The sequence below is a fragment of the Aphelocoma coerulescens genome, chromosome 3, assembly GCF_041296385.1.
Source record: "Aphelocoma coerulescens isolate FSJ_1873_10779 chromosome 3, UR_Acoe_1.0, whole genome shotgun sequence".
Lineage (NCBI taxonomy): Eukaryota > Metazoa > Chordata > Aves > Passeriformes > Corvidae > Aphelocoma > Aphelocoma coerulescens.
The window spans coordinates 80,389,490-80,414,080 of NC_091016.1; the positions used below are offsets into that span (position 1 = coordinate 80,389,490).

Consider the following 24,591-nt stretch of genomic DNA (forward strand, 5'->3'; position numbering starts at 1 on the left):
TGGCTGGGCGGCCAAGAAGGCGGCCGCCCATTGGCTGCGGGTGCCGCCGGGGCTGAGCGCTGTGGCGAGCGGGAGCGACCCGGCCCGGTCCCGATCCTTATCCCGATCGCGATCCCGCGGCTCGGCCCGGCCCGGCCCGGCCCGGCCGCCCCGGTCATGCTGTCGTGGGGAGCCGCGAGCGGGAGGGCGCTGCGCTGGGCGAGCGGGCGGGCACCGGCCCGCGGGCTCCGCGCCTCTCCGCGGGCGCGGACCGCCATGCCCAGCTGGGTCATAGACCGGTACGGCAGCAACGAGGTGCTGCGCTTCACCAGGGACATGATGTTCCCCATCATACATTTCCCGAACGAGGTCATCATTAAGGTTCACGCTGCGAGCCTGAACCCCATCGACCTCAGCATGAGAAGTAAGTGCCGAGCCCGGGCAGCCGCGGCCGGGCTGCCGGGATGGCAGGGGCTGTGCTGGGGCTGCGGCTCCAGTGGCCCCCGGTGCTCCGAGTCGTGCCAGGACACCGTCCTGCCCCGGCACACACCTGTCTCGGCAGTGTCCAAGGGTGCCTCAACACACGTGTTTGCCCGAGCTCTGTGGAAAACCGTAACTTTTCTAAGGGTCTCAGGGAAGAACGATACAAAATTTTTTTTCAAGTTCTTAGGGGAGAACGATACAAAAAGCCACTGACAAAAGTGTGAGTGTGTTGCGAGGGTGAACTGTTAATTGAGTGATTGTGGTGCTGCTCTGTTGACCGAGAGACTTGCCCGGTCAAGGAGCAGCATTCCCCCTAAGTGATGCTGGATTTTCCCCTCTCTTTGAGGTGAATGGGGCTGGAGGTCCGAGGTACTGCCAAGTCGGCATAGGCGACCGAAGGCAAACCGTGTCCTTCATGCCCATCGTGAATTGGCATCTGGGAACGTGCTGTCATCCCGCCCAGAAAATCTGTCACTTTCACTGCCCGACTCTCTGTATTTGACACATTTAATCAGATTTTCTTCCCCAGTTACTGGGTTTGAAACAACAAGAAGGAAGTTGTGGTAGTAGAATACCTTGTACTTCATGTGTAGAAGAGCTTGCATATCAACTCAGATGCAGTAGAATAAGCAAATATATCTGCAGGAAGCCCGCTGACAGATCTGTAATCTGTGGTTTGGGTCTCTAATAAATGAATTTTTAAAAATCCTTGTATATGGTTGGGAGTTCGGTGATGGGACATTTTCCATCTGAGGATTCCTGTTAAGACACTTTCTAGCATGGTAGGGCCCTTAGGCAGAGTTGTCCAAACACTTGAATGGGGATACATGCTCAAATGCAGGCTATTTTTAGGCTGAATACAGTTGTTAGATGGGGAATTCTGAGACTTCACAGCATTTGTCTGTTGCTTGCTGAAGAGACGTCCAGGTTATTCATCTTAGGAGATGCACCTTAATATTTTTTACATTTGCTCTTTATTTGTAAAATTTGTAAAAGTATAAAATATTGCAGATTTCTTGCATGCTTCAGTTGTAACAGAAATGAGGCACGTTACGTGTAGACAATGCTTTCTAATAGGAATTAGGCAATTAATAAATGAACACTCAGTGTGGTGTGTTGTGGTTGTTTCCATGTTTTGTAGGTGGTTATGGTGCAACTGCATTAAATATGAAGCGGGATCCCCTGAAACTGAAAACTGGCGAGACTGAATTTCCTCTAACACTTGGTCGAGATGTCTCTGGTGTTGTTATGGAATGTGGACTGGGTGTGTCTTATTTCAAACCTGGAGATGAGGTGATACCACCAATCTTTTATTTTTTTTCCAAAATGTATAGTTAAAATGTACTATAGGGTGTTCAGCATTCGTTTTCCTCTTATTTTTTTAATGCTGTTGCACTCTTAATAAGGCCTATCTGGCAGTAAATTCCTAGAATATTTTCTTCCCTTCATTTTTTCTCTGAAAAACATGGTCTTTCAGACACTTGCTTCTACAACTTAATTTCCTCTCTGTGTTTGAGTTTTTGGTCCATTTCAGTGGTAGCAAGAGTGGAATTTGTTTCTAAGTGCATGCTCAAAATGCCACTTCATTTTTAATTGAAGATAGAATTCTAACAAGAAGGGATTTGTTTTTATTTTTCATAAGTAACTTGGAGTAGGAACTTTGGCTTAACCCAAGAAGCACTTCATGGATGCCCAAACAAATACTGATACTGTTTGCTTTCACCTTCATCAGTTGCTTTCACATTTCACCAGTTTTAATACAGCAAATCCGGATTCTGCACCATCCTTGTCCCTCTAATCTGTGCTTTCCTGGCATGGGAGTAGTTTGGGGGGCTTGAAAAGTTATGTCTTATGCACACTGCAATGGTACATTTTATTTACATAGCACTCCAGTCCTTCATTTAGTCAGTTTTGTGATTTTTTTTGTGTAAAGCAAGCTAAAGCTGGTTTCTGATAAACAACGAAGAGATTCTGTAAATTAGAAAAAAGGTTTCTTTAATGAAGGAAATTTCTGTGTACATACAATTGTGCACAGAGTTACAAAAATTGATGGTTATTTTCTATTTGGTTTTAGGTGTGGGCAGCAATTCCCCCATGGAAACAGGGTACTCTGTCAGAATTCGTGGTTGCCAGTGGAAATGAGGTAAACTTTCAAAACTGTGGCTAACAAACAAAACCCCAAAGTTGTAAAAACTGGCATTTTTCCTCTTCAGTATCTAAGTAACTTTATTTCTTAGTGCTTGGATTGATTTGTACACCAACTAGTTTTGAAGATGGCTGAAAATGTGCAATACACGATCTCCAATTCAGTAAAGCATGCTTAAATATTTCAGTGTCACATGGGAGCTGCTGTGTGACTTAGATATGATTTTATTTCAGGTGTCTTTTAAGCCAAAGTGTCTCAGTCACACAGAAGCTGCTGCCTTACCATATGTTGGTCTCACTGCGTGGTCTGCACTTAACCAAGTGGGAGGACTGAACCAAAGTAACTGTAGTGGAAAAAGGTAAGTAAATAGTTCTGGTGCTAAAACTGAAGTTTTTCATTTTTATATTGATGAGCTGCTTCTATGACACGTCCAGCAGTGATAAAGACTTATACCATGACATTCATAAAGATCAGCTGCCTGAGGATGATGGATTCTGTCTACACAGCTGCCAAGAGAGGCTTCTTTAGAGGAAGGCTCAGATGAGGTCCCTATATAGAGGTAAAAAATGCCCTGAGAAGTTGTGGATGCTGCCACATCCACAAGTGGAAGTGTTTATGGCCAGGTTGGGTGGAGCTCTAGGCAACCTGGTCTAGTGAAAGGTGTTCCTGTCCACAGCAGGGAATTTAGAACTACATGATCTTTGAGGTCCTGTCCAACCCAGGCCATTTTATGATTCTGTCATAATCCAGTGTATATCTAGTGTATGGGCTATATAGAGAATTTAAGGATGTTATCTCCAGGAATTTATAGGGACTTCACCTTTCTGCCTGTTAGGACAGCTAGCCAGCCAAATGTAATATCTTCTCAGTTATACTGGGAACTCACAAAAGGCCCTCTCAAGGACAGAGGTGTGGTTCACTCACGTCCTGCATGTGTGGGCCATTTGGAACAGACTGGTTTTCCAGCTTTTTAGAGAAAAATGAGCAGCTGATGAACTCTTACTTGACCTACAGGCCAGAACTTTGATGAGGTCAGGAATGCAGACAAGAAAAGGAGAATGTGCAAGACGAGCAGCCAATCAAATAGAAAGATTGACTTTGTTTATCAGTCTGTTAATCTGACAATGGCAGATGAAAAATGCACCAAAGGATTGGAGCAAATACCATTTTTCTCCTGATAATTGAAATTTTCAGTTCTGTTGACCTTTGGATGTTTGAGTAAATAGATAGCAAGATCTTCAGAATGGAAATAAGGACAAAAGTAAAACTATGGGAGTTGAAAAATAATAGTTAAAGTTACTATGCTGCATCACAGATTTAGGTCATAAAATAATTATTGGGCAATAGGAGTCTGGATGCCTGACCTCTTCTTACCTTGACTGATAGTTTGTAATGCAACACATTGCAAAGGATACTAGATCTATGGAAATTCTTCACCCACAGCTTTAGAAGACGATTGATTGAGTGGTTGTTCATCTATCACAGTGAACTTCATCATGAAAATATTGAATAATTGTTTATTCTAAACAATGTTTTGAGAAAACAAAATTGCAAAATTTAAAGGAGTTTCAAAGAGACATCATTGAAATTAACTTCCAGCTAATAACAAAATTCCTAAGATCACCTTACTTTTTATTTTTCAGTATTTCGGCATTTTATTATCTTAACTTTCACATGCAAATAGAATTAATCTAAAGATACACTGATAAACTAGCCTTGTTTAAAGTGTCTTTCCAAACTACAGGTAAGTGTTTAGATTGTTAATGGTAAAATTCAAACTGCGTTTGTAATGTGTCTTTACATTTAATATTTACTTTTATGTTCCAAATAAAATTTTAATTACTCTGTCAGCAAAAACCCCGATTTTAATGTACTTAAAAAATATTATATTTCCTATCTATAAATTTTGAACTGTAAAACCAGCAGCAAATGATTTATGTGATGGTACCTTTTTTCCCCTGAAAAATTACTTGTAGGAAGGTATTTAAAATGAATGGAAGGGGCTGTGCAGAATTATGTTCCATGAACTCTCAAGTCAATAATTTAAAAATACAAGAATTTATACAGTGTTTCCTAATTTCTTTAGATCATATAAATGGTAAGAAGTTACCTACATATGTGATTTTATGTTGGTCTTTTTTCTCCTGTAGTTGTATGTAAATAGCTATGTAGAAGGGTGTATATGCATACAAAAATGTGTCTTATTTTGGCAGAGCAAGCCTGTATTCCTTGATGAAAGCTACTTCACTGGTGCTTTATTGCAGTGTTAAGACATCTTAAAAGCAGTGAGATTTTTCTGTTGGTGTGTATTGTTCTCTTTGCCTCTTTTAAGGCATTAGCGTGGGCTAACCACAAATACTTGCTGTTAGTCCAGTGTCTGGCTGTACAGTGATCTGACAGATTATCTGCTCCATCTGCACATACTTTCCCAGGTTATGTTTTTACAAGTTACCTGAAGTGTGCTCTCATTGTTTGTGAACCCTCCTGCTTCACTGCAATTCCAGTCATTTTTCCATAGCTTTTATTCTATACCACTGTAATTAATGTCAATATTCTTCTACAAGCTAAAAGTGAATGTCCTTACTATCCTAAATGTTCAAAATGACTCTGTTCTCTGTGGATACCTGGACAGCTTCTCAGATGTGCCACTGACCTGTTTCAGTAGAAAGGGAATATGCTTGTTCAAGACTGGCTCTTAAATATCTTGCTTTCTGTATTCACAAAATGCAAAATAAAAACAAACCTGACAGTTTGAGAAGTTCTTCAAAGTGCTTACATTGCTATTAAGTAAAAGTCTTTATGTAAATACAGAGGCAATATCTTAGACTTTCATGTATGCTGGGCAGAGATGCTGGATTCTGTTAATGTAAGCTACCAAATGTACACTCCTGGTTTATATGGTTACAGTAAAAATTTGAATGGTATCATAAGAAAATATTTTTTTCACTGTCTGTGTGTTATTTCACAATTTTATCTGTTGAGAAGTACAAATTGAGTGTAGGTTGTAAAACTTCTTGATAGGGTAAACACTGCTTGATCCAGGAATAAATTTCTTGGGGACATTTTCTTGGCATAATCAAATGAAATATAATTTTATATCTAAATAAAGTTGATATATTTAATCAATAAATACATTAATTTTATAACTATATAAAATTGATGCATTTATTCAATTTTTATCTCACATGTAACTCAGTCACTGAAAATTGTTAATTGTTTATAATCCAGAGAAAATACTAGTCCTTGATCTGTACACCCACTCCCCACCCTCAGTGTGCTCTGGTGGGGGGCACATAGAGCCAAAATAGGTCCTGCCAGTGTGATGCTTGTTTCTGACCACACCATAGTTTCAAGCAGGGCCCAGGGAGATGGGCTAAACTTTCAAATCTCATGGTATGCTTATCTGGAGAGATCTGCTCCCTATGATCATTTGAACTTCTGGAGCCCCGTGTGGGCTTGGTGAATATTGTGCCTCTGTCAGAAGGGAGGAAAGCCTGGGGTAGGAATGTTCATTTTGTTGTTTTGAAAGAATTGGTTCTCTTGGATCTCTGTCCAGGTCAGAAGATTTGTTAGATTTTTTCCCTAGTGCACATGCTTAGATATTATAGTTTACTACTGAGCTCACCCTTGCAGTGAAAACAAGTAGTTTCTATGATGTATTTTCTTCTGGCTGTGTTTTCCTGAGGCAGTGCAAACAACACTGTTCCTGCTTCGGCACTTGCTCTGTGGTCCTTCAGTACTGTCCTACCAGGTCCTGTACCTTCAAACACTCCCCCACTTACTTGTGTGTCTTGCTGTTGTCAGTGCTGTAAAAATGCTAATCTGTTGAGCAGCTGCACATGGATCTCCTGTGCAGATGTAGTTTGTCTCCGAAATGAAAAGCTTTCTTGAAGTCATAATGTGAGAATAATTGGAAGATGTGGTAGAAAATGGCCCATGTAACATAGGAACAAACTGAATCTGAAAAGTATTTCTATGTGAAGAATCTTGAGGGCTTTTATTGAAGGGGAGAATAAAAAAAGTCCTAGCCAAGCTGCTCCCCAAACTGAAAATCTTACCTAAATCCTTTAAGGAAATTGTACATTTTAAGATGACAGCTTTCCCCCAAATATGTGGTAGAAGAAACGCCCTTCAACTAAGGAGGAAAATTGTAAAGGCAGTTTAAAAAGGTTTCTTTGAAAGGATTTCATTTTGACTGTCCTTTTTAAGGATCAAGATGGGCTTAACCCAATATCTTGAGTGTGGTATCCCAGAGCCTTTTCAAGTATACTAAAGTCAAAATATGCATGTTGCTCCGGGCATCTGTCGTTAGAAGCCTGGTTCTGAGGATAAGTACATTTTGGCAGATTTAAAAGCTGCAGGCTTTGTGGTTTCATATTCTTAATCTGAATTTTGCAGCTTGGATCTGTGAAATGGGAGGGAACAGAATCTGATCAGTTACAAAGGAAGAAGCATTTTAAAATGGATAGTGTGACCAAAGCCAAGTCTCTAAAGCTACTTCAAAGAACTTTTGTAAACTGAGACTCCAGATTGTATAGTACAGTTTTGTACTGTAAAAAGCAATTTCCTTCAACATCCTTCACTGTGAGATTTAAAACAGGAATGTCATCAGCTTCTGAAGATTCTGAGATTTTTCTGGCAAACAGAAGCTCTGAGAAACATGATGTTCCCCAATCCTATGCCAGGACTTCATCTTGGATCTTCCTTTTGTCCTAGAATTAGCAAATAGATCCAAAGTCCCAGCACTGTTTGCAACTTGAACTTCAAGGTTGTCTTACTAATTCACTTTCTGATGTTATTTAATAAAATATTTGGATGAAATTTTTGAACAGTGATTAGTCTTCTAGCAGTAAGGTCCTCACACCAGTAAACTTGTTTTAATTTTTTTGAAATTTAGGGTGATCAGTTAAAATGAACTCTCAGTTGCTAATAATTTGGTAATCTACTCCTTCATTTTCTTGCTTGTGTGCCAGTTTCCACAATCTGGCATTTCCAGGGTCTTGTTGAGATGTACTGTAAAGAACTAGAAAAATTCTAGTGCTTTTTTTTTTAGAGAAAAAGACACCTATCTTAATTTAATAGAAATTAAACTTGTTAATGGTAAGGGTACTTCATTGTATTCTTGTCTTTTAGATAAACATTATGCAATATGGGAAAATTTTGTTCCATGTGTTCTGCAGTTCACAGTCTCCTTAAATAATGTGATACTAAACTACTTTTTCTCTTAGATAAGACTGATTTTTGTGATTTTTTTTCTTTAGGAGATATGACAGTGGTACCTGGGAGACAGAAAGGACTTTTAATTGATTTTGTCCCAAACTAAACAATTATGTTCGGGAAAGTGAGGACAGGTACAGGGGTTTTGAGGGATATAAATGCTACTACCTGACAGCTCCACTGCCTGCATTTAGTGGAAATCCACATGTGAGGAAGTCTCTTTGGCTGTGCTGAGGTAATGCTTTTGGGACAGGACACATGATCAGCAGATGTTAAGTCACATTTTTGGCTATCTGAACAGTTAACAACTCATGAATAGCATTGAATGACAAAACCAATCTTTTGCTAAAAATAATTCAGTGACAGAGATGTATTAGAAACATTAGAATACATAGTTACTGTAGAGTTCATTTAAAGAACTATTAAATATATTTTAATTTTCTCTTGCAGAGTATTAATATTAGGAGCTTCAGGAGGAGTTGGTACATTTGCTGTACAGGTAATATAAACCAGCATGCCCAGGACGAATCTTCAAGCGTTTCAGTAAGAAAAAAAAAATAACAGAAGGGAATTGAGAGAAGGAATAGAGAAATAGCAAGCTACTGATCAATCTGCCTGAACGAGCTGATTGATATTTCCAAAAGTAGAGTATTTTCAGATTTATTGCTTTCCATTTATTATGTTGTATTATTTTAAGGTAGGAAGCAGGGACTTTCAAAGAAAGGAGTTGTGTGTAAGATCACATTTCACAATTTGGGTGCATGAAATCTCCGAGTGGTGTGACTTGAAATATGTAGCCTGTTCTCAATATCTTTCAGTCAGCTCTGTGCTCTAAATATGAACAGAACTTGGCGTATGAGTAGAAAAACTGATGGAGAGCGTATCACCTACCACAACTGCTGTAGTTGGTCAAATGATGTGAGAGGCCACCAGGCTTTTGTGTGCAGTGGATGTAAAGCACAGAGGCTTAGATTTACTTTCCCTCACTGTCTTTGCTCTGCTGCCCTTTTGTCTGTCTTTGTTCCAGTAGCTCTAAACTTTGGAAAGTCACCGTGCTCTTTTGTTGATTCATTAGTTGTGGAACATACTCTTTCATGCACTCAGTTAATTTGGGGATTTTGTTTCTAATTAGTGTCATCTCATGCTGAAACATCTTTCTTTCAAGATTATAAAAAATACAGAAGTTGGGTGATTGCATCACTGCTTTCCATGTTACTGGGCCATAAGCACAGAGGTTTACAGCAGAATTTTTTGTGGTATGCTATTTGCCTGGTCAGTAATAAAGCTGGTGACTTTCAGTATGAAAGGCTGACCAGCCACTGACTAGTTACAGTTTGTAACTGATCAATCCTGAATAAACTACGTTAATTAATCTGGAATAAAGGTAAAAAGTATTACTGTGAATGAAAAAATGAGATGCCAAAAGAGATAAATAACTAGCAAAAATCCTTTACTTTGCTATAGCTTTTGGAGTAGAAGATAACCTGATACTGACCCTGTGGTAAATCAGAGATGACTTCCTTCTTTTTCTTCTTACTAGTACTTAGCCTATTTGCAATAATATGAAATACTTAAAGGACCTATTTAATAATATTTGATGGTACCTCTGGTGACAGTTTGGTAGATTGGCAACATGGACAGTACCTCTTGGTGTATGTTTAGCTGGCAGATTCAGATGGCAAACTGAGAGCCTTATTTGTCATGGGACCTGGTATCTTTCAGTGGCATTAAAAAACCCCCACACTCCTCCTTCACACCAACTCCTTCCCCACAACCACCTTCAATATTGATAAATTCTAGCCATTATTTTGTATGTGGGATTTGTGACAAATTATCTGGTATTGGAACAGTCTCCCTACTCCCTATTAAAGGTGCTCATTTGTTATATAAATATAATGAGACTTTGGCTTTTTAAGTTGTTCTCAATATTTCACTAAATTTTAATCTTTGGACTTGTTTTTTTTTATACTTGTTTTTAGCTAATGAAGGCCTGGGATGCTCACGTGACAGCAGTTTGCTCTCATGATGCCAGCACACTGGTGAAGAAGCTTGGAGCAGATGATGTGGTTGATTATAAATCTAGAAATCTGGAAGAGCAGCTTAAAACATTACCCTTGTGAGTGTTTGCGTAGCTTAATACTGAGATGAAGGAGTTGGCAGTCAGACCTTCTGCCCTTTGATTGCTTGACTCTGTCAGAACTCCCTCATTGCCCTTTGATTGCTTGACTTGTCAGAACTCCCTCATTTTTTCCCCCCATTTCTAAAGCATTATTTTGTAAAGCAGATTCACCTTTTTGAATGCAATTTGCAAGTGAGTATGCCCAGCACAGATTTCATTGTAAGACTAAGCCAGTAAATTGAGCTGGTGGAGACAAGCTCACTTGCATGTGCTTTTCTTCAATGACTGTGATATGAACAGTTTTGTAGCTTCCATCCAAGTATCTTGGACAATATACAATGCATGAATAAATTAAAATAAGTCTGTGAAATCCTGAGTGAGGCTGGTAAATATAAAATTGATCTTCTAGAGGGAACAACTATATCATGAAGCAGTGACTTGCCACTGTGCAACTCAACTGCGAGTAAATTTCTGTTCTGTAAAACTCGGTATAGCTGCTTCTGATAAACAATCACATTTATCTTGTCACAGCAGCTATGTTTAAACTAGCCTGGGAGTTTTCTCTAGAACAGAAGTATTTTTTGCTTTTGTAATCTTTCCATCTGTTTAAACGTAGTCTGCTGTGACTTGTATTTGAATATGGTATTTACACTGCTCTTCTTAGCTAGATCGAGCTAACTTTCTGGGGGGTGAAGAGAAGCTGCTCAATCTGTGGGAGAATTTTATTGGTAACTGTGCTAAGAAGCCATGTGCCTTTTAACTGTAATGCACTTGTCAGCAGGCCTGAGGGCAGTTGCAAGGATAGTGACACTGTCTGTATGGCAGGATGGACTTTGCAGTCAGTGCTAAATTTGCGTTTGTGCAGCTCAACACTTTAAATGCTAAATACCCATTCTAGCAAGTGACCCTTTCGAAGACATATCAACAACAGTGTCCTGGGCTGCAGTTTAATGATGCAACTAGGCTGATCAGTCAGATATACTGAGAGGGATGCTCCTACTTCCCTCCCCTTTTCAGTTGTACTGACTCTTCAGAACCCATAGTCAGCTACCCTTTCCAGGAGCATTAGTTTTCATGATCTTCTCTTGTTGGCAGCTAACTGTTACGTTAACTGAACTCTGAATGTGAAATCACACCTTTGGAAGACAGGCAGGAAAACTGTCATTCCAGAGAGACAAGGACATTTCTATTTAGTTTGCATAAGGTATTTTACATCATATTTGTAGGTTATTTAGATTAGAGGTATGTGTATATACATATCTGTTGCAGTCTGGAGATTGCTGAAAATTTACTGATGAAAAGAGAATGAGTTGTGTATTTAACAGAACAGGTGCATAGCTCCCTGTTGCCCAATTCAGCCTTTACAGGCTCACATGCTGGGATAATGAGAAGGAATACTGAAACTGTGGCTTTTTGCCAGAGGCTGCATATACCCATTCCATGGGGAGAAGGTTTTAGATCCTTTGCATTGTTAGGTTCAATGTTAAATAGGTAGATGTGAAGATAAGAGCTGTCAGGAGAGGTAAAATGGCCCCTAAATAAATAAGGAGGTCAAAAAAACCTTGGAGAAGTGAAGCTGAGAACTGGGTCACAGAAAGGATGCAAGGAAATAAGTGTTAGTAGAATAATTTGTTTACGTAATCTTAGCCACTGTAACTGCCTTTCATGTGAGTACAGCATGTACAAGAGCTGTTCCTAGTTGGGGGCATGAGTCCAGACTAGTTTTTACATGTACATACCATATTGTTCAGAGCTAGACCTCAAGACTGTTCCAGTAGTCTCTGTGGGAGGGCTGAAGAGATAGAGCTCTAGAAGGCTTTAAGCAAGTACAGAATGTAGTCATGCATCTAAGTTTGCTTTTGGGAGTTTAAGTGTACTTTTTAAATAGCCTTTGTCTGCTGCACAGTGAATGGGCAATAACCTGTAAATTTCAATCCCATTGTACATTAAGCTGGGACTTCGCTGAAGTTCTGGGACTTTCTTAGTGCTATCTTGCAGGCTGATTATTTTATTGCATTGCAGTGATGTGTAAATGTGAAGTATTTTAGTTTAGTATATAGTTTCTGCTATTAATTAACTTAATTACGGTGAAGTTATTTTTCCCATATTGAGATTTTAAACCTGTTCTTTATATGTCTGCAGGTTTGATTTTATCCTAGATAATGTTGGTGGATCCACTGAGAAGTGGGCACTAGATCGCTTGAAGAAATGGTCAGGAGCAACATATGTTACCTTAGTGACACCTTTCCTGATCAATATGGACAAACTTGGAGTGGCTGATGGCATGTTGCAAACAGGAGTCACTGTTGGTTCCAAAACTCTCAAGGTATTTGACAAAATCCTATGTACTTTGATATTTTGCAGTACTTTAGTGACTACTTCTGTGGCCTGGATGTCAGTCACAGAGTTCATGGAGAGGCAGCTGTTGCATTGTCCTCATATGTCACTAAGTATACTATCCTTTCTTTCTTTCTTGCACTGAAAGAAATGTGTTGGGGTGGTGCTGCTGGGTGTATGTAGTAGTTTGGGGAGCTTTGAAGTTTGATTCCTTATTGTGCCTTTTCCATTGATTCCATTGTGGCCTTTTCCCTATGGTCTCCCTAGTGAGTCCTGCTGACAGCCAGGGTTTCATAGTAAACACAGCAAATCCCTGCCTCACTGAAGTGAGGGCAGTTTTGTTACTTGCTTTAGGCTGGTCAGGCTTTCTCTCAAAACATTGCTCCATGACTGATTCTCTTCATCCTGTTCCAGCACCAGAGAGTAATAAGAGTGGTCGAGGGTGGCTAGGAAGTCTTTCATCTCTTTCATGTTCATGTGTCTGGATGGTGATACTGATTTTTCTAGTTTTCATAAAGTGGATCTTAAAACATTCTGCCAGTGGCCAGATCAGTGGGGCTTTTTAGAACTTTTCCCTTTCTTCCCTGTGCTTGTGTACTTGCTCTCCAAATGAATGCTTTTCAAGCAGTTGCTATGGTATTCCTGCAAAGGCTTGGCTGAACGGGATTTTAAGTCCTGCAGCAGTACTTTCACAAGAAAGATAAAATGAAAAGGCAGGGAAGAAATAATGTAATATTATTTTTCAGAGTGCGTGTTTCCATGATGAAGAGAATTCTATGCCATATATAAAAATCATATCTCTTTGGCAAATGATGGCTCTTACTCTTGTGATAGCTTACTCAGAGGAGATGCTCTTGACTTGTGCCTGTGAGATCTTCCCAAAATGCTTTTCATGTGAGCTGCCATCTGTCACTGGACAATGATGACTTTGGCAGATACGATGGTGGAAAATGAAGTCACTGATACTGAAGTGGAAGGTTCTAAATGTCACATTGCTGGGTTTATTTCACCCCTTTGTGAGTGTACATGAACTCATAACATAGTTTCTCTCTTATGTAACAAATAATGCTGTTTCTAGCTGCAGAGACAAGGTAATTGTTTTCCTCTACTAGCTGACTTGTGTAATTGGACACAAAATTCACCCTGATCCTATTGTGGAACACAACATCCTAGCCTGTGCATTTAATCCACATGCTTAGGTGCCATTTTTTTCAGACACTAGCATATAATTTCCATGTCTTTTTCTTGTTACTTCTTTAGAGATTCTGTCATTAATTTTAGTTCCAATTTCAGTTTGCTCTCATGATTTTTAATAGATTTTGTGATCTTTCTTGCAGCATCTCCTTAAAGGAGTCCATTATCGGTGGGCATTTTTCATGCCAAGTGGCCCAAATTTGGATGAAATAGCAGAACTGGTTGATTCTGGAAAGGTATGTCAATGAAGGTTACTTGTGTATTTGTGCTGAAAGAGATGCTGCTTGGACTCAAAAATGATGTAGGTCACTACTAGGAAATAAAATGTTATGAGAGTCACGGTGAGGAGAACTAGTTGAGAATCAACTTGTTCCAGTTTCTGATTTCTGCCTTTTGCATGGAATTTAGGAGTTCATGGTCCTTAAGACTGTTCTGCCTTCTCCCTCTTGAGTGTACATATTTAAAAACACAAAGCTTACAAAGTTACAAGGAGTAAAGTCCAGTGACTATTTGTTTCTGCCAGTGGGAATCATTTCATATGAACTCTGTATGAAAATTATGTTTTAAGAGTTCTCCTTCGGTTCATTTGGGCAGAATAACATGGCTGTGTATCTGCATATGCAAAATTGCTTAGCCTGGATGGTTGGGCATCCTGCCCATAGTGTGCGCAGAACTAGAATATTCTGGTTATTGCAGGTAATAGATGATCTCCATTGGCAGAGTGGTGACAGGAATCTTGTGTTTCATTATTTCAGTGCTGCAGAGTATGATGTTTGTGCTAATTCAGCACAGGGACTTGGAATATTGTGAGCATTCATAAGCTTCTGGGGAATCTTAGTGGACTTGGGGGAAAAGCCAAGATAGATTACGGTGTGTTCTTGTGATCTTTTCAGGTTTATGAGCTTGTTACAAAATATATTGTGGGAGTGAACAGTTTATTTCCTATGTTTTGGATTGTGTGGTGATACAGGTCCCAGCAGTGTCCTCTTTGGGAATTTTGGCAACATGAAATTGTCCAAGAGTAGAGAATATGGACAACTGCTGTTAATCTTTCTGTGTGGTACCTAAGCAGAAGAGTAAGCAGAATCTGCCATGACTGCTGGTAATTCCAGTATGTGAACTGCCATCTCGTGCTCAAAATTTGTGCATATTAGTAAAATTTAGATTTCTTAGAGTGTTGATCCCCTTTCTTTTGGTATGCAATATGTTCCGGAGTTTGGAAAAGAGTAAATAAACTGCTGTTGTACTTAAGATCTGATTGCTTCTACTTTGCCACCTCAGTGCTGCTGATAAGAAAAAGTTCTCTGCTTTGCATTATGTCCAGTGCTATAGGCATAATCCTGTGGTCAAGAAAGAAGCTGCAGAAGGTGGTCCTCATCCTGTGATTGCATTCTGTCACACTGCTAAATTATAAGTGTCTAAGAAAAAGAAATGCCCTTGTATTTGTTCTTACCATTTGTCCTGTTCTCAGCCAGTTGCAATTTGTTTTGTGTTCTTCTCCTACCTTGTATGCAAAACAAATGCAGAATATGCTCATGAAAGCCTCTTGGGAAACACCTGTTTATGCAATAGAGATAGGGCTTAATCAGTGTTCTTTGCTTAGTAACCTGGACAGGTGAATTGCAATGCCTCTTAAAAGGTACGTCATACATACATGAATATCCTGATGTACTTCTGGTTGTAAGATGATCATGAGGACAAAGATGTTTGCTTGGTCTTTTATTCTCTGTGCACAAACAGGTCGCAATGTCAGACTGTTTTCTGCAGAGTCATTATTCTAGCAGCATTTTACTCTATTTTGTGCAATGTTGTAAACATTTGAGCTGTCATCAGAATTTTGTAAGACCCAGTTGTGTTCCATTTAGACAGATATTAATAAGACTATGACCTTTCTTGTTTAGACACAAGAGTTCTCTTAAATGGACAGACCATACATTCAGAAGAGTAGGTGCTTGGAAAAAAAGGCAGGAGAGAATCACTGGAGAAATTGTACCACAATTTCCTATAAGTAAGTGAAAATAAATGTTTATGTTTGAATAGGAAAGAATAAAGTACAAAGAAAAAAGCACAAAGCAATGAAGTGTATCAAGAAGGCTTGGGGAAGCTAGCAAATTGAGTTCATGTAGTTGAACTTGTTACCTTTGAGTGAATATTTTTGAGTAATGCAGGGGGCTTTTTTTAAATGTTAGTCTTTTCTGTTAAAGACATCTTAATTTTGAGATTGTATGAAGTGTGAATAAGAGAGCAGTTAGAAAGCTCCTGAAAATGAGCAGCTTTTTTGTCAGGAATAAATGATGAGGGGGGATTAAATGTAGGAAATTAAAAAGAGATGGTGGTTTAAAGAGATATTACAGTGAAGCGTTGAAGAGCATACCTCTGAAACATTTACAGATCATTTTGATTTTACAGTGTTTCTCCTTACAGTCCTTCTGCACCAACAGAGGTTTCTAGTTCTGATGAGTTCATCGTGTTCCTTTGTGAAAGCAAAAGGATTCTCAATCCTTCAGTGGATGAACAATAAGCAATTTTGTTTAAAGTGACTTGGTTTTCACGTGGATGATCTTTGCAGCAAGGAATAGAGGTTTGCAAAATGTCAGCTCTGAGGAGGAGTTCTTTTCACAGCCTTTTTTTAATGGGGAGGAGAAGGAGAGGATTTGATGAGTTGGTAGTACAAGGAAAAGAGAATAATTTTCCTTGTGTAATTTACCTGCACATCAGTCAGTTTTGGGAATTGTAAAACCATTTTCAGTTTATGAGCTGTTTTCTCTGCCTTGAAGCTGGACATCTTTCAAAGAGACTATTGCAAGACTGAGGGTCTGGGAGACTGCTGCAGCAGTTGTGGGCATGGAGAAAATCCAGTATTTCCTTGACAAATTTTAGAGATACTGGCTACTTTCTCTACTCCTGGAGAATCCCTGTTGTGGTTTGAATTGCAGCAATTAATTATGACTTAATGTGGGCTCCACCAAATAAGTTGACGAAGCCCATGTCAGAAGCTGCTGTATCTCTTTACATGGTAGAATGTTCCTGGTGAATTACTAATTCTCATTTAAAGACAACTGAAATCAACAGAGCCTTTGATTCAGGACACAGATCTGCTGGCACACTGTCCAGTGAAGCATCATCACTGAAAGGCTCGTTAGGAATTAATTTGGTGTATTTGTGATCAGTGTTGTGGATTTAACATTGACAATTTCTGGCTTTGCTGCTTGCTCAGCGTTTTCCTCCTAAGGACATGTCAAATAGTCCTTGGTGAAAATAGGCCGAATTCATATAAGTACTTAAGTTGGTAGAAAGCCTCTAACTCATAACTGAGCACTAACTTTGCCTTTTATAAAGCCTGGTGGAGGAAGGCAGGCTCAGAAGTCTCCTTAGTGTCATAAGCAGGAGCACTGAGTGTGTTGTGTGTTCCTGCTGGATCATGATAGGATGTGGGTTAACCTGCAGCCCAACAGAAATGTGACATTTTCATTTTAATTCAGCGCTATTTAAATGCAGTACAAGTGTGTGTGCAGTGTTTCTGGTGACTTAATACTCTTTCCTTCAGGGTGTTGTTGCATTAGATGGGCTGGTGCGTAAAAGTTGTTTTCGCAGAAGGAAGGCTAAAGGGCAAACAGAGTCTCCAATCATGAAATGGGTAGATCATTCTCTCTGATGTTTGCTTTTTAGATAGATGTTCCAGCACAGGCACCCACAGGAAGAACAACTGCATGCCTATATTAATGTAATTTTTGAGTAGTGTTGATTATACATTTTGCTGAAGGCACTGGATGCTTTGGACTTAGCACCTGCTGTTATGGTTTGGAGGGCAGGATGCTGACTGTTCTTTGGCCCTGCTGCTGTCCTCTTGTGCAATGCTGAACAAATCACATAACGTTTTGCTACCATAATTCCTTGATCTCCTAATGTGGGCTTAATGCCCTTTATCCAGCTTCGGTGATTTACTCTGAGATACCTTGTTAAAATATGGAATTCAATTGTTTTCTGTTCCTGGTCTTTCCTATCCAGGAAGTAAGTAACACAGATGGATATGGTCATCCACTTTGACATGCCATGGGTTCTGAGAGTTGGCCATGATTTAAGATGGTTTATACCTACTGCTAGTGTAGGTCATCACAGCTTCTGGACTCAGTATCCTAACCTGTGTGTATTGATTTGCTTCCAATTCATCTTGTTACAGTTCTGCAAGTAACTTTTTCCCTGGCCCTTATTGTACTATTGCTGTATTTCTCTCACCTGTATGAATATCAGTGAATATAACACTGAGTCTTTGACTGCTCTCCAAACATGGCATCTATAGATGTGGCCTTTTCTACAGTAATTCCAGACTTTATGACTGTGCTGAGGTATCCTAAGGTACCTGAGAACTCGCCCTCGCATGGTGCCTGCTTTAGTCTCTCTTAGAAAAGGCACTAGGGTGCCTAAGTACAGGGATTTCTACACTTAAATGTCTAAATTAACTAGAGATCAGTCCTTCTCCCCACTCTCTGTAGTCACTCACACCTGCTCTGATGACCATCTTTCTTCATGCTAAATTGCAAAGCTTGCACCTTTTTTTTTGCTTTTAATTTTGTGTTTTCTTGTTGCAGTGCATTTGCTTGCCAGGTTGGTTGGCTAGAGCACAGAGATGTTGACCGAGGAGGGGTTGCCAAAAGCTCTGTTCAGTCCTTTCTCTTCCAAAAAGAACCTCTATCTGCATTTTGTCATGGCCACCAAAAAAAAAAACCACTGTGATTCTTATTAAAACACAGCTACTCCTGTTCATCCAGGACATGGTAGCTTGCTTATGCTCTTCGTGAAAGTGCTGTGTGGTTACATCACAAAGTGTCTGTGAAGGGCACTAATGGAAATTTCACATACTGTGGGAGATAGGGTTTGAATATGTAAATTCACATACTCCACAATGAGGTCTGGAAAAATTTCATCATTGTCTACCAAGCATTTAATCAGATGAATTCCCTTAACCTGATGTAATTTTATATTGTGTGGAAAGTCAGTCCTGGTGTTCTGAACTCTAGCCCCTTAGTGTAGGAGGGAATTGTGCCTAGTGCAGGTGTAAAGTGTGCGGTCAACAAGGCAGCTCTTGTCTGCTGTGAGTTTAACTTGCTGAGACCTAAGGAGATGTGGATCATGCAGGACCAATTTCTAATCTCTATATATGATATGCTTTCATATGTAAATATGTATTTATATACAACTGTACTAAAGTTGGTTCTGTCTTAAGTATATGGTGACATTGCCCCAGATTGCTTTAATTACCAGCATAAATACCAGGACAATTACCAAGAATGTGCCTGACAGGGGATTCCAGAAGAGATTAATTGCTTTTCCTTTAGTCAACAGTTTTTCAGCATGATCCAGTACATAACTAAACCCAGGATCCTCCTTATTTCTATTGATTTAAGCTTGCGCTAGGCTGGCACACATTGCAGTTCTGGGCTTGTCCCAGTTTCTTACTGCTCTTCGTTGTGTTCTGTAGAAGCTGTTCTACCAGGGCTAATTAACAAACGAGAGATTTTTGAAACCTCTTCTATGCTCTGAACTGTACCCTGATAGCCTGCTTAACTGGGATTTGCCTGCTAGCATTTGAATAATTGTACATGATACTCATGAGTTCCTGTGGGCTACTGTTAGAGATTTGATATGAAAGAATGTACTTTGGCTTAATAACCAAACAAATAAGATCTGATAATACAGTTGTTGGTAAGATGGCTGTGGGATTAGACCCTGGGACACTTGCCTTCCATTCCCATGTCTTAACCACTGCAGCACCATTTTTCTTATGGGTGTATTGTTGGATTAGTTTTACTTCAGTTAGGTATTTGGGATAGAAATATCATGTACCTGATGTCCTTTAATGTGCTCATGGATGAAAGTGCATATTCTCTGAAATACAAGTTAATAAAAAACACAGCAAGGAAGTTTTTTACAAAACATTCAAAGATGGGGCTCTGAGCAACCTGGTCTAGTGGAAGGTGTCCCTGCCAGCTGGACTTGGGTTCCAACCCAAACCATCCTACGATTGTATGCTGGTACTGTGCAGTTGCAATGCTACCTCTACATGTGACCAGAGCCAGCTGTTCCAGAAGGTGAGAACTTCAGTCTTTGTCTTCAGTGAGGGCTGACCCTAGAACTTGCTGTTGGCAAGCAATATGAGGCTCAGCGTACATTGTTGCATGCCATTTTACGGGGAAGAAAGGATGAAGAAAGGGGTGAGAGTAAGATCCAAAGAGCATGGAACATGAGTACAGCAGAGAAGATGGTCAGCTAAAGCAGGAGTGTCCCAAAACAGCATCACTTTTCCCTATGGGAAGACAATAAAGTAACAAATGGATAACCAGTTGTTTAGTTCCAGGACAACGACTGTTCTTTTTAATGATTTCTGTTCAAGATTCTTGTTGACATTGATGAGAGACTCACTAAAGGCCAAAGAAGACTATCGAGCTCTGCCTTTGTACTCACAGACCGCATTTAGGCACGGTGGTAATTTCTGGACGAATATGGCCTTTATCTTTTAACTCAGCTAGTCAAAACAGCAGGCAGGTCTTTTCCATTCCAGCAAGCCCTCAGGAGGATTTTGATGTCTGGTGGAGCACATCCCAGCTTTTGTTCTGTGCACGTGCAAGTACCTTTTCTGCGGGGTGCCATACGGGAGGCTGAGGACCCTCAGTGAGGCATAGGAAGGGGATGTGCTCTGGGAAGCAGCAGCTGGGAGGGAGGGAGGCGGTCACCCAAGGAAGGCTGCCCGGCAGCTCTGACACGGCCATCCTTTGCAGACCTGGGGGAGAGCCAGTGCACTGTCACTGTCCTTTGAGTGAGGGCACTTCTGTCCTTCCGCGCTTTGAACTAGGCTTGCGCTCAGTTCATCGCTCTCCTGAGAATTTCAAGGCTCTCGCTCCCCCTCCAGTGGCAGGAAAGAGCTCCACGCACTGGAGCGACTTGTTGCTACTATGAGGGTCAAAGCCGTCTCCATTACTTTCATGTTTTTTCACTTGTCCCTTCCTGATAACTGCAAACTGTGTCCTTGTTACCGCAGAAAGTGAGACCTCCAAGGATGGGCCTGAATTTGTCATGAGTAGGAGTGTGTTCTGCTGACCAGTCCACTCCTGCCAGTGCTGTTCACTGCCTTGCTGCATTCAAAGGTGGAGGGGCTGGGACACCACCTCTGTGCTGTGTGTAAGATAGCCCTAATCAGCATCAGCAGTTACTCTTTTTATTTTTCCAAATACATGGGTTCATTTCAAGAGACCTGAGATTCATTTCTATAGTATGTCCTGTATTGGAGAGAATGAAGAGGAGGAAAATACCTTTCAGGCCCAATCTGTTTTCAGATAAACATTTCAATGTGGGTATGTGTAATCCTTTCTCTCCCAGACTTTAGTTTAATCCCTTTTCCCTGAACAAATAGGTGTCCTCTGGCAAGGACCTGATGCGTGGCTGTAAATAGGCAGTGTTTTTGTTATCCAGTTAATCTCCATTTATTATCACACATTCAGCAAACAGCAGACGCTCCCCTACTTGTTTGTCTGTTCACAGGAAGAAATTTTATCTTAGTCAGTGGATTATGGTAAAGGCTGAGTGAATCACTGTGCTGCAACACGGTCAGCCCTTTCAGGGTTATTCAAACAATGGGACTGTCCAGCCAGTCAGATAAAATGTTTAATGCTCTAGATTGCCAGGATCATCAATTCGGTATTCATGTCTCTCTATAGCACTGCCTAAAGCCAGCATTTAAATGAAGCTAGAGGTTACATCAATGTAGCAGATGGGCTTTGAGCATGTGGTGACTGCAATACACACGGTGTTTTGAACTGTGAGGCTGAATTCAGGGCTCCTCTGAATCACTGTGTCACCACTTTTCAAATGCAATGCTTTGAACTCTACCCAGCAGGCTGAGTATGTAACCCTCTGTGAGGGTTATAAGCTGCAACCTACAGTAAGGGACTGCGGGTTAGCAGACCAGTGAAGTGTCGTGTTTATGTTTTCTCACTTGCTGCACATGTCTGAAATTAACTTCTGCCTTTCCCTGGAATCCCTTGCACTTTAAATCCCCTGTGCTGCTGCTCTTCTTTCTTCCCTGAATACTTTCCACCTCCTCCTAGACTGTTGCCATGTCAGGGTCATCTGTGTCCATGCTCCAGCAGGCTGGGTTCCTGTATCTCTTTTTTTCCCCTTAATTGAAGCACAGCATTGTACACAACTGCCACCAACAATGAGTACTGTACAAGTGCTTGGCTCAACAAGGTTTGTGAACTGTGTTTTCCCAAGCATCTGCTGTGAAAGCAAGGGCTGGTCTTCCTCAAAACAGTCAGTACTGATCAGCAGCACGTTCCTCCTGCTGATGGTCACGGCAGCTGCAGCTGCACTCAGATGCTCAGTTTACCCCAAACCGTTGTCTGATTCAGTGTTTTTGCTGCCTTGGGTTCACGTCCCTGACTTTGCTGATGTCTAAGACAACATTTCTATTCTGTGCTGAATGCTGACCAGACATGAGTTTGTCTTGAACATGATCATTTATAGCCAACATTTCTTCCTCAGTTGGGCTATCTTTGTGGCTCCTCTGCTGTGTGTTACTGCTCACTTTGCTAGAGGTTAGTTTACAGATATTGTCCAGGCAGAACAAGGGAAATAAATTACTCAGCCTTTTATGTTGCTGTGTGGCAAGTTCGAGGCACTTGGTAACTGTATTTATTTGCACAGTTGCTCTCAAAGTGATTTGTCTGCTAATTCTGATGCGTTCTTTGGAGGGGGTTCATTCACTCCTGATTTTCTGCCTTGTACAGTTTCACCCTATGGCTAAGCTTGCCTTGACAAAATAAAAAGGAAAATCTAGAATATTAGGAGATACTGTGGTACAAGTTAGAGTACTGATGTCTTGGATTACTGTTGTCATACAGGCAAAGCCAGCAGTTATTTAAGTGCAAGTAGTGGACATCAAAGTAAGGCACAATGTGTAAATGAAGGGGAAATTAAGAGATTTGAGAAAAGGACCTCCCTGAGCATGGACAGCTATCAGATAGCATTTGTTGTGCCATTGGGGAGGGTGCTGGATGGACAGCACTGCTGCTCGGAAAGTGTGTGTGTGTGTGTGTGTGTGTGTGTGTGTGTGTGTGTCTATGAAAACCTCTCCTTGGTAGTGCTGCACACTCACCTTCTAAGCGGCATGTCTGAAAGCAAAAGCCTTTGTCTTCTGGTAAAAGCAAGGCAGCTTTTTGAAAGACAGCACCGTTCCAATGCTGGCACATTGTTTGTGTCCTTACTGCTGCTGTATTCCTTTTCTGTCAAGCAAGATGCATGTCCTGCCAGCACAGGGAAATTACCAGTTCTGGAGTATTCAACAAGAGATGGTGCATGCTCACAGCTATAAGGAAAATGCAGAAAATATTTTTTCCCTGACACAAGTGAATAGGATCTTCTAGCACTGTAAATAGTGTGTTTGGATCTTTGGTACTTCAAATCTTCATCACTGCAAGCGCTAGCTGCAGACTCATCTACTGGTCATGTTTTCCTCTGGTAAGAGGATTAGGATCAGTGCAAGAACATGCACTGGGCTGATGTTATGGAATTCAAGGTAAAGGACCAACCTCAGGGTAGGCAGATCTTTGGTAGGAGGTGTGGGAGGTACTTTTGTATACAAATCTTATTTTGGCATTTGGAATGGTGACTCAGAACTTGACAGTAGAACAAAACCTCTTCCCTTGGACCAGCAGTGACAAACATTTTTCAGAAGAGCTGGAATTTCTTCTGCTTCTGTTGGTACACTGTGCTATCTAAAGAAAATGCTTATAGGGGTTTCAGGCTCCTTAGTTAATAATGGGGAGAGTGAATAAGTAGTTTCACTGTTGTTAGAAATGAGTCTAAAACAATCCAGAAGGCCACTCTACAAAATTAATGCCAGAATAGCAGTTGATGCAAGCTGGGCTTAATAATGATTTATGCCTCCTGGAATACACAGTGGCTGAGTTTTCAAGTGTAGCTAAATGATTTCAGCAACAAACAGTGGTGAACTTTTTTTTTTTGTACTTCAGTTGTGGTCTTTTGAGGGTACTGAGCCATGTACTGATGCAGATAGGCATCAGATTTATAGATATGTTTAAAATATCTGACAGTGTGAGAATTTGTGGGTTTAACAGGAAAACCAGTAGAGAAATACGAGAAAAAAAATGTTCTGTCAGTATATCATTGTGGACAACAAAAAGTTAAACCACAGTGTCAGTTTTTGAAAGGATGTAAATGTTAGAGCCTTACTTGGTGACTTTAGTGGTAGAAGCCCCAGGTAAGGGCTCTAAACTGTGCTAGTAGAGGTGATTCAAAACTTGGGCAAAGAGCAGCAGAAAGCCTGCTTCTGCGTGCAGAGGTATCTCTGAAAAATCTTAAAATCTAGTGGCTACATGGCAAGTTCTGTCCTAACTACCTTAAAGAAACCTCCCCCCTTTCTTCCTACAGTTTTGAAGTGTGAGGATGATGCATTACTTTATTCCTAATATAGAGACATTTTTTCTTTATTCTGTAGATTCAACCAGTTATTGATGAAGTCTTCTCTTTTTCTGAAGTTCCAAAGGCCTTTCTGAAATTGGAAGGAGGACATGCACGTGGAAAAACAGTGATCAATGTAATTAGTAGACAATAAAGTATCTCTAATCATTATTCTGCCTGCAGTCAGTCCTTGAACATGAATTGGTATGTAGCAAGTGTTTCTTTTTTTAAAAGCTCATACAGGATGCATAACTTAAAAGTCTTGTTTTAGGAAAGCCTGTGATTCCTTTGCATGGTGCCTGTTAACAAGCAGACAAGACATACTGATGTCCCTTAGGCGTTTCTATCTGAAAACCATGTTAAAAGTGTAACTGTGACTTTTGCAGAACACCCCTCACTCTTGGAATAAGAGGAACAGTCTACAGCATTTTCCTTTTGTACATCTTGGAGCTTTTCTTTTCCAGATGTAAGTCCTGAAATGGTGAGGTACACCCTTATCTACTTGTCCTTATGAAACCTGTGCTGTTTTTCCTTGGCCTTTCCTAGTTTTATTTACCTTCACTAATGTAGATTATTACTCAAGCTATTTCATTCTCAGAACTACATGGTTACATCACTGTCTCAAGACTGATACTTTGAT

The 24,591-nt window shown here is 40.4% G+C and overlaps 1 protein-coding gene across 3 annotated transcripts; it reads left to right on the forward strand.

Annotated features, from left to right (window-relative positions):
- The first annotated feature begins 44 nt into the window (after positions 1-44).
- On the forward strand, positions 45-24,148 carry RTN4IP1 (reticulon 4 interacting protein 1). 3 transcript variants are annotated; one of them, XR_011149957.1, is made up of 10 exons: positions 45-403; positions 1,604-1,755; positions 2,537-2,605; positions 2,842-2,966; positions 8,276-8,324; positions 9,805-9,941; positions 12,087-12,270; positions 13,619-13,711; positions 15,377-15,483; positions 23,989-24,074. XR_011149957.1 is itself a non-coding variant. In XM_069011044.1 (9 exons), the coding sequence occupies exons 1-9, from the start codon at positions 157-159 to the stop codon at positions 14,482-14,484; spliced, it is 1,095 nt and encodes a 364-aa protein (XP_068867145.1). In that variant the 5' UTR covers positions 45-156; the 3' UTR covers positions 14,485-14,726. The 3 variants fall into 3 exon arrangements, 2 of the variants coding, with proteins under 2 accessions (XP_068867145.1, XP_068867144.1); XM_069011044.1 differs by lacking the exons at positions 15,377-15,483; positions 23,989-24,074 and adding an exon at positions 14,446-14,726; XM_069011043.1 differs by lacking the exon at positions 15,377-15,483 and having other exon boundaries at positions 46-403; positions 23,989-24,148.
- The last annotated feature ends 443 nt before the right edge of the window (positions 24,149-24,591 follow it).

Excerpts from the sequence above, each read along its gene's own strand:
- RTN4IP1 (XM_069011043.1), top strand. The coding sequence starts at position 157 with ATGCTGTCGTGGGGAGCCGCGAGCGGGAGGGCGCTGCGCTGGGCGAGC. Across the intron at positions 2,967-8,275 it reads AGTAACTGTAGTGGAAAAAG|AGTATTAATATTAGGAGCTT; the intron begins GTAAGTAAATAG and ends TTTCTCTTGCAG. Across the intron at positions 13,712-23,988 it reads AACTGGTTGATTCTGGAAAG|ATTCAACCAGTTATTGATGA; the intron begins GTATGTCAATGA and ends TTTATTCTGTAG.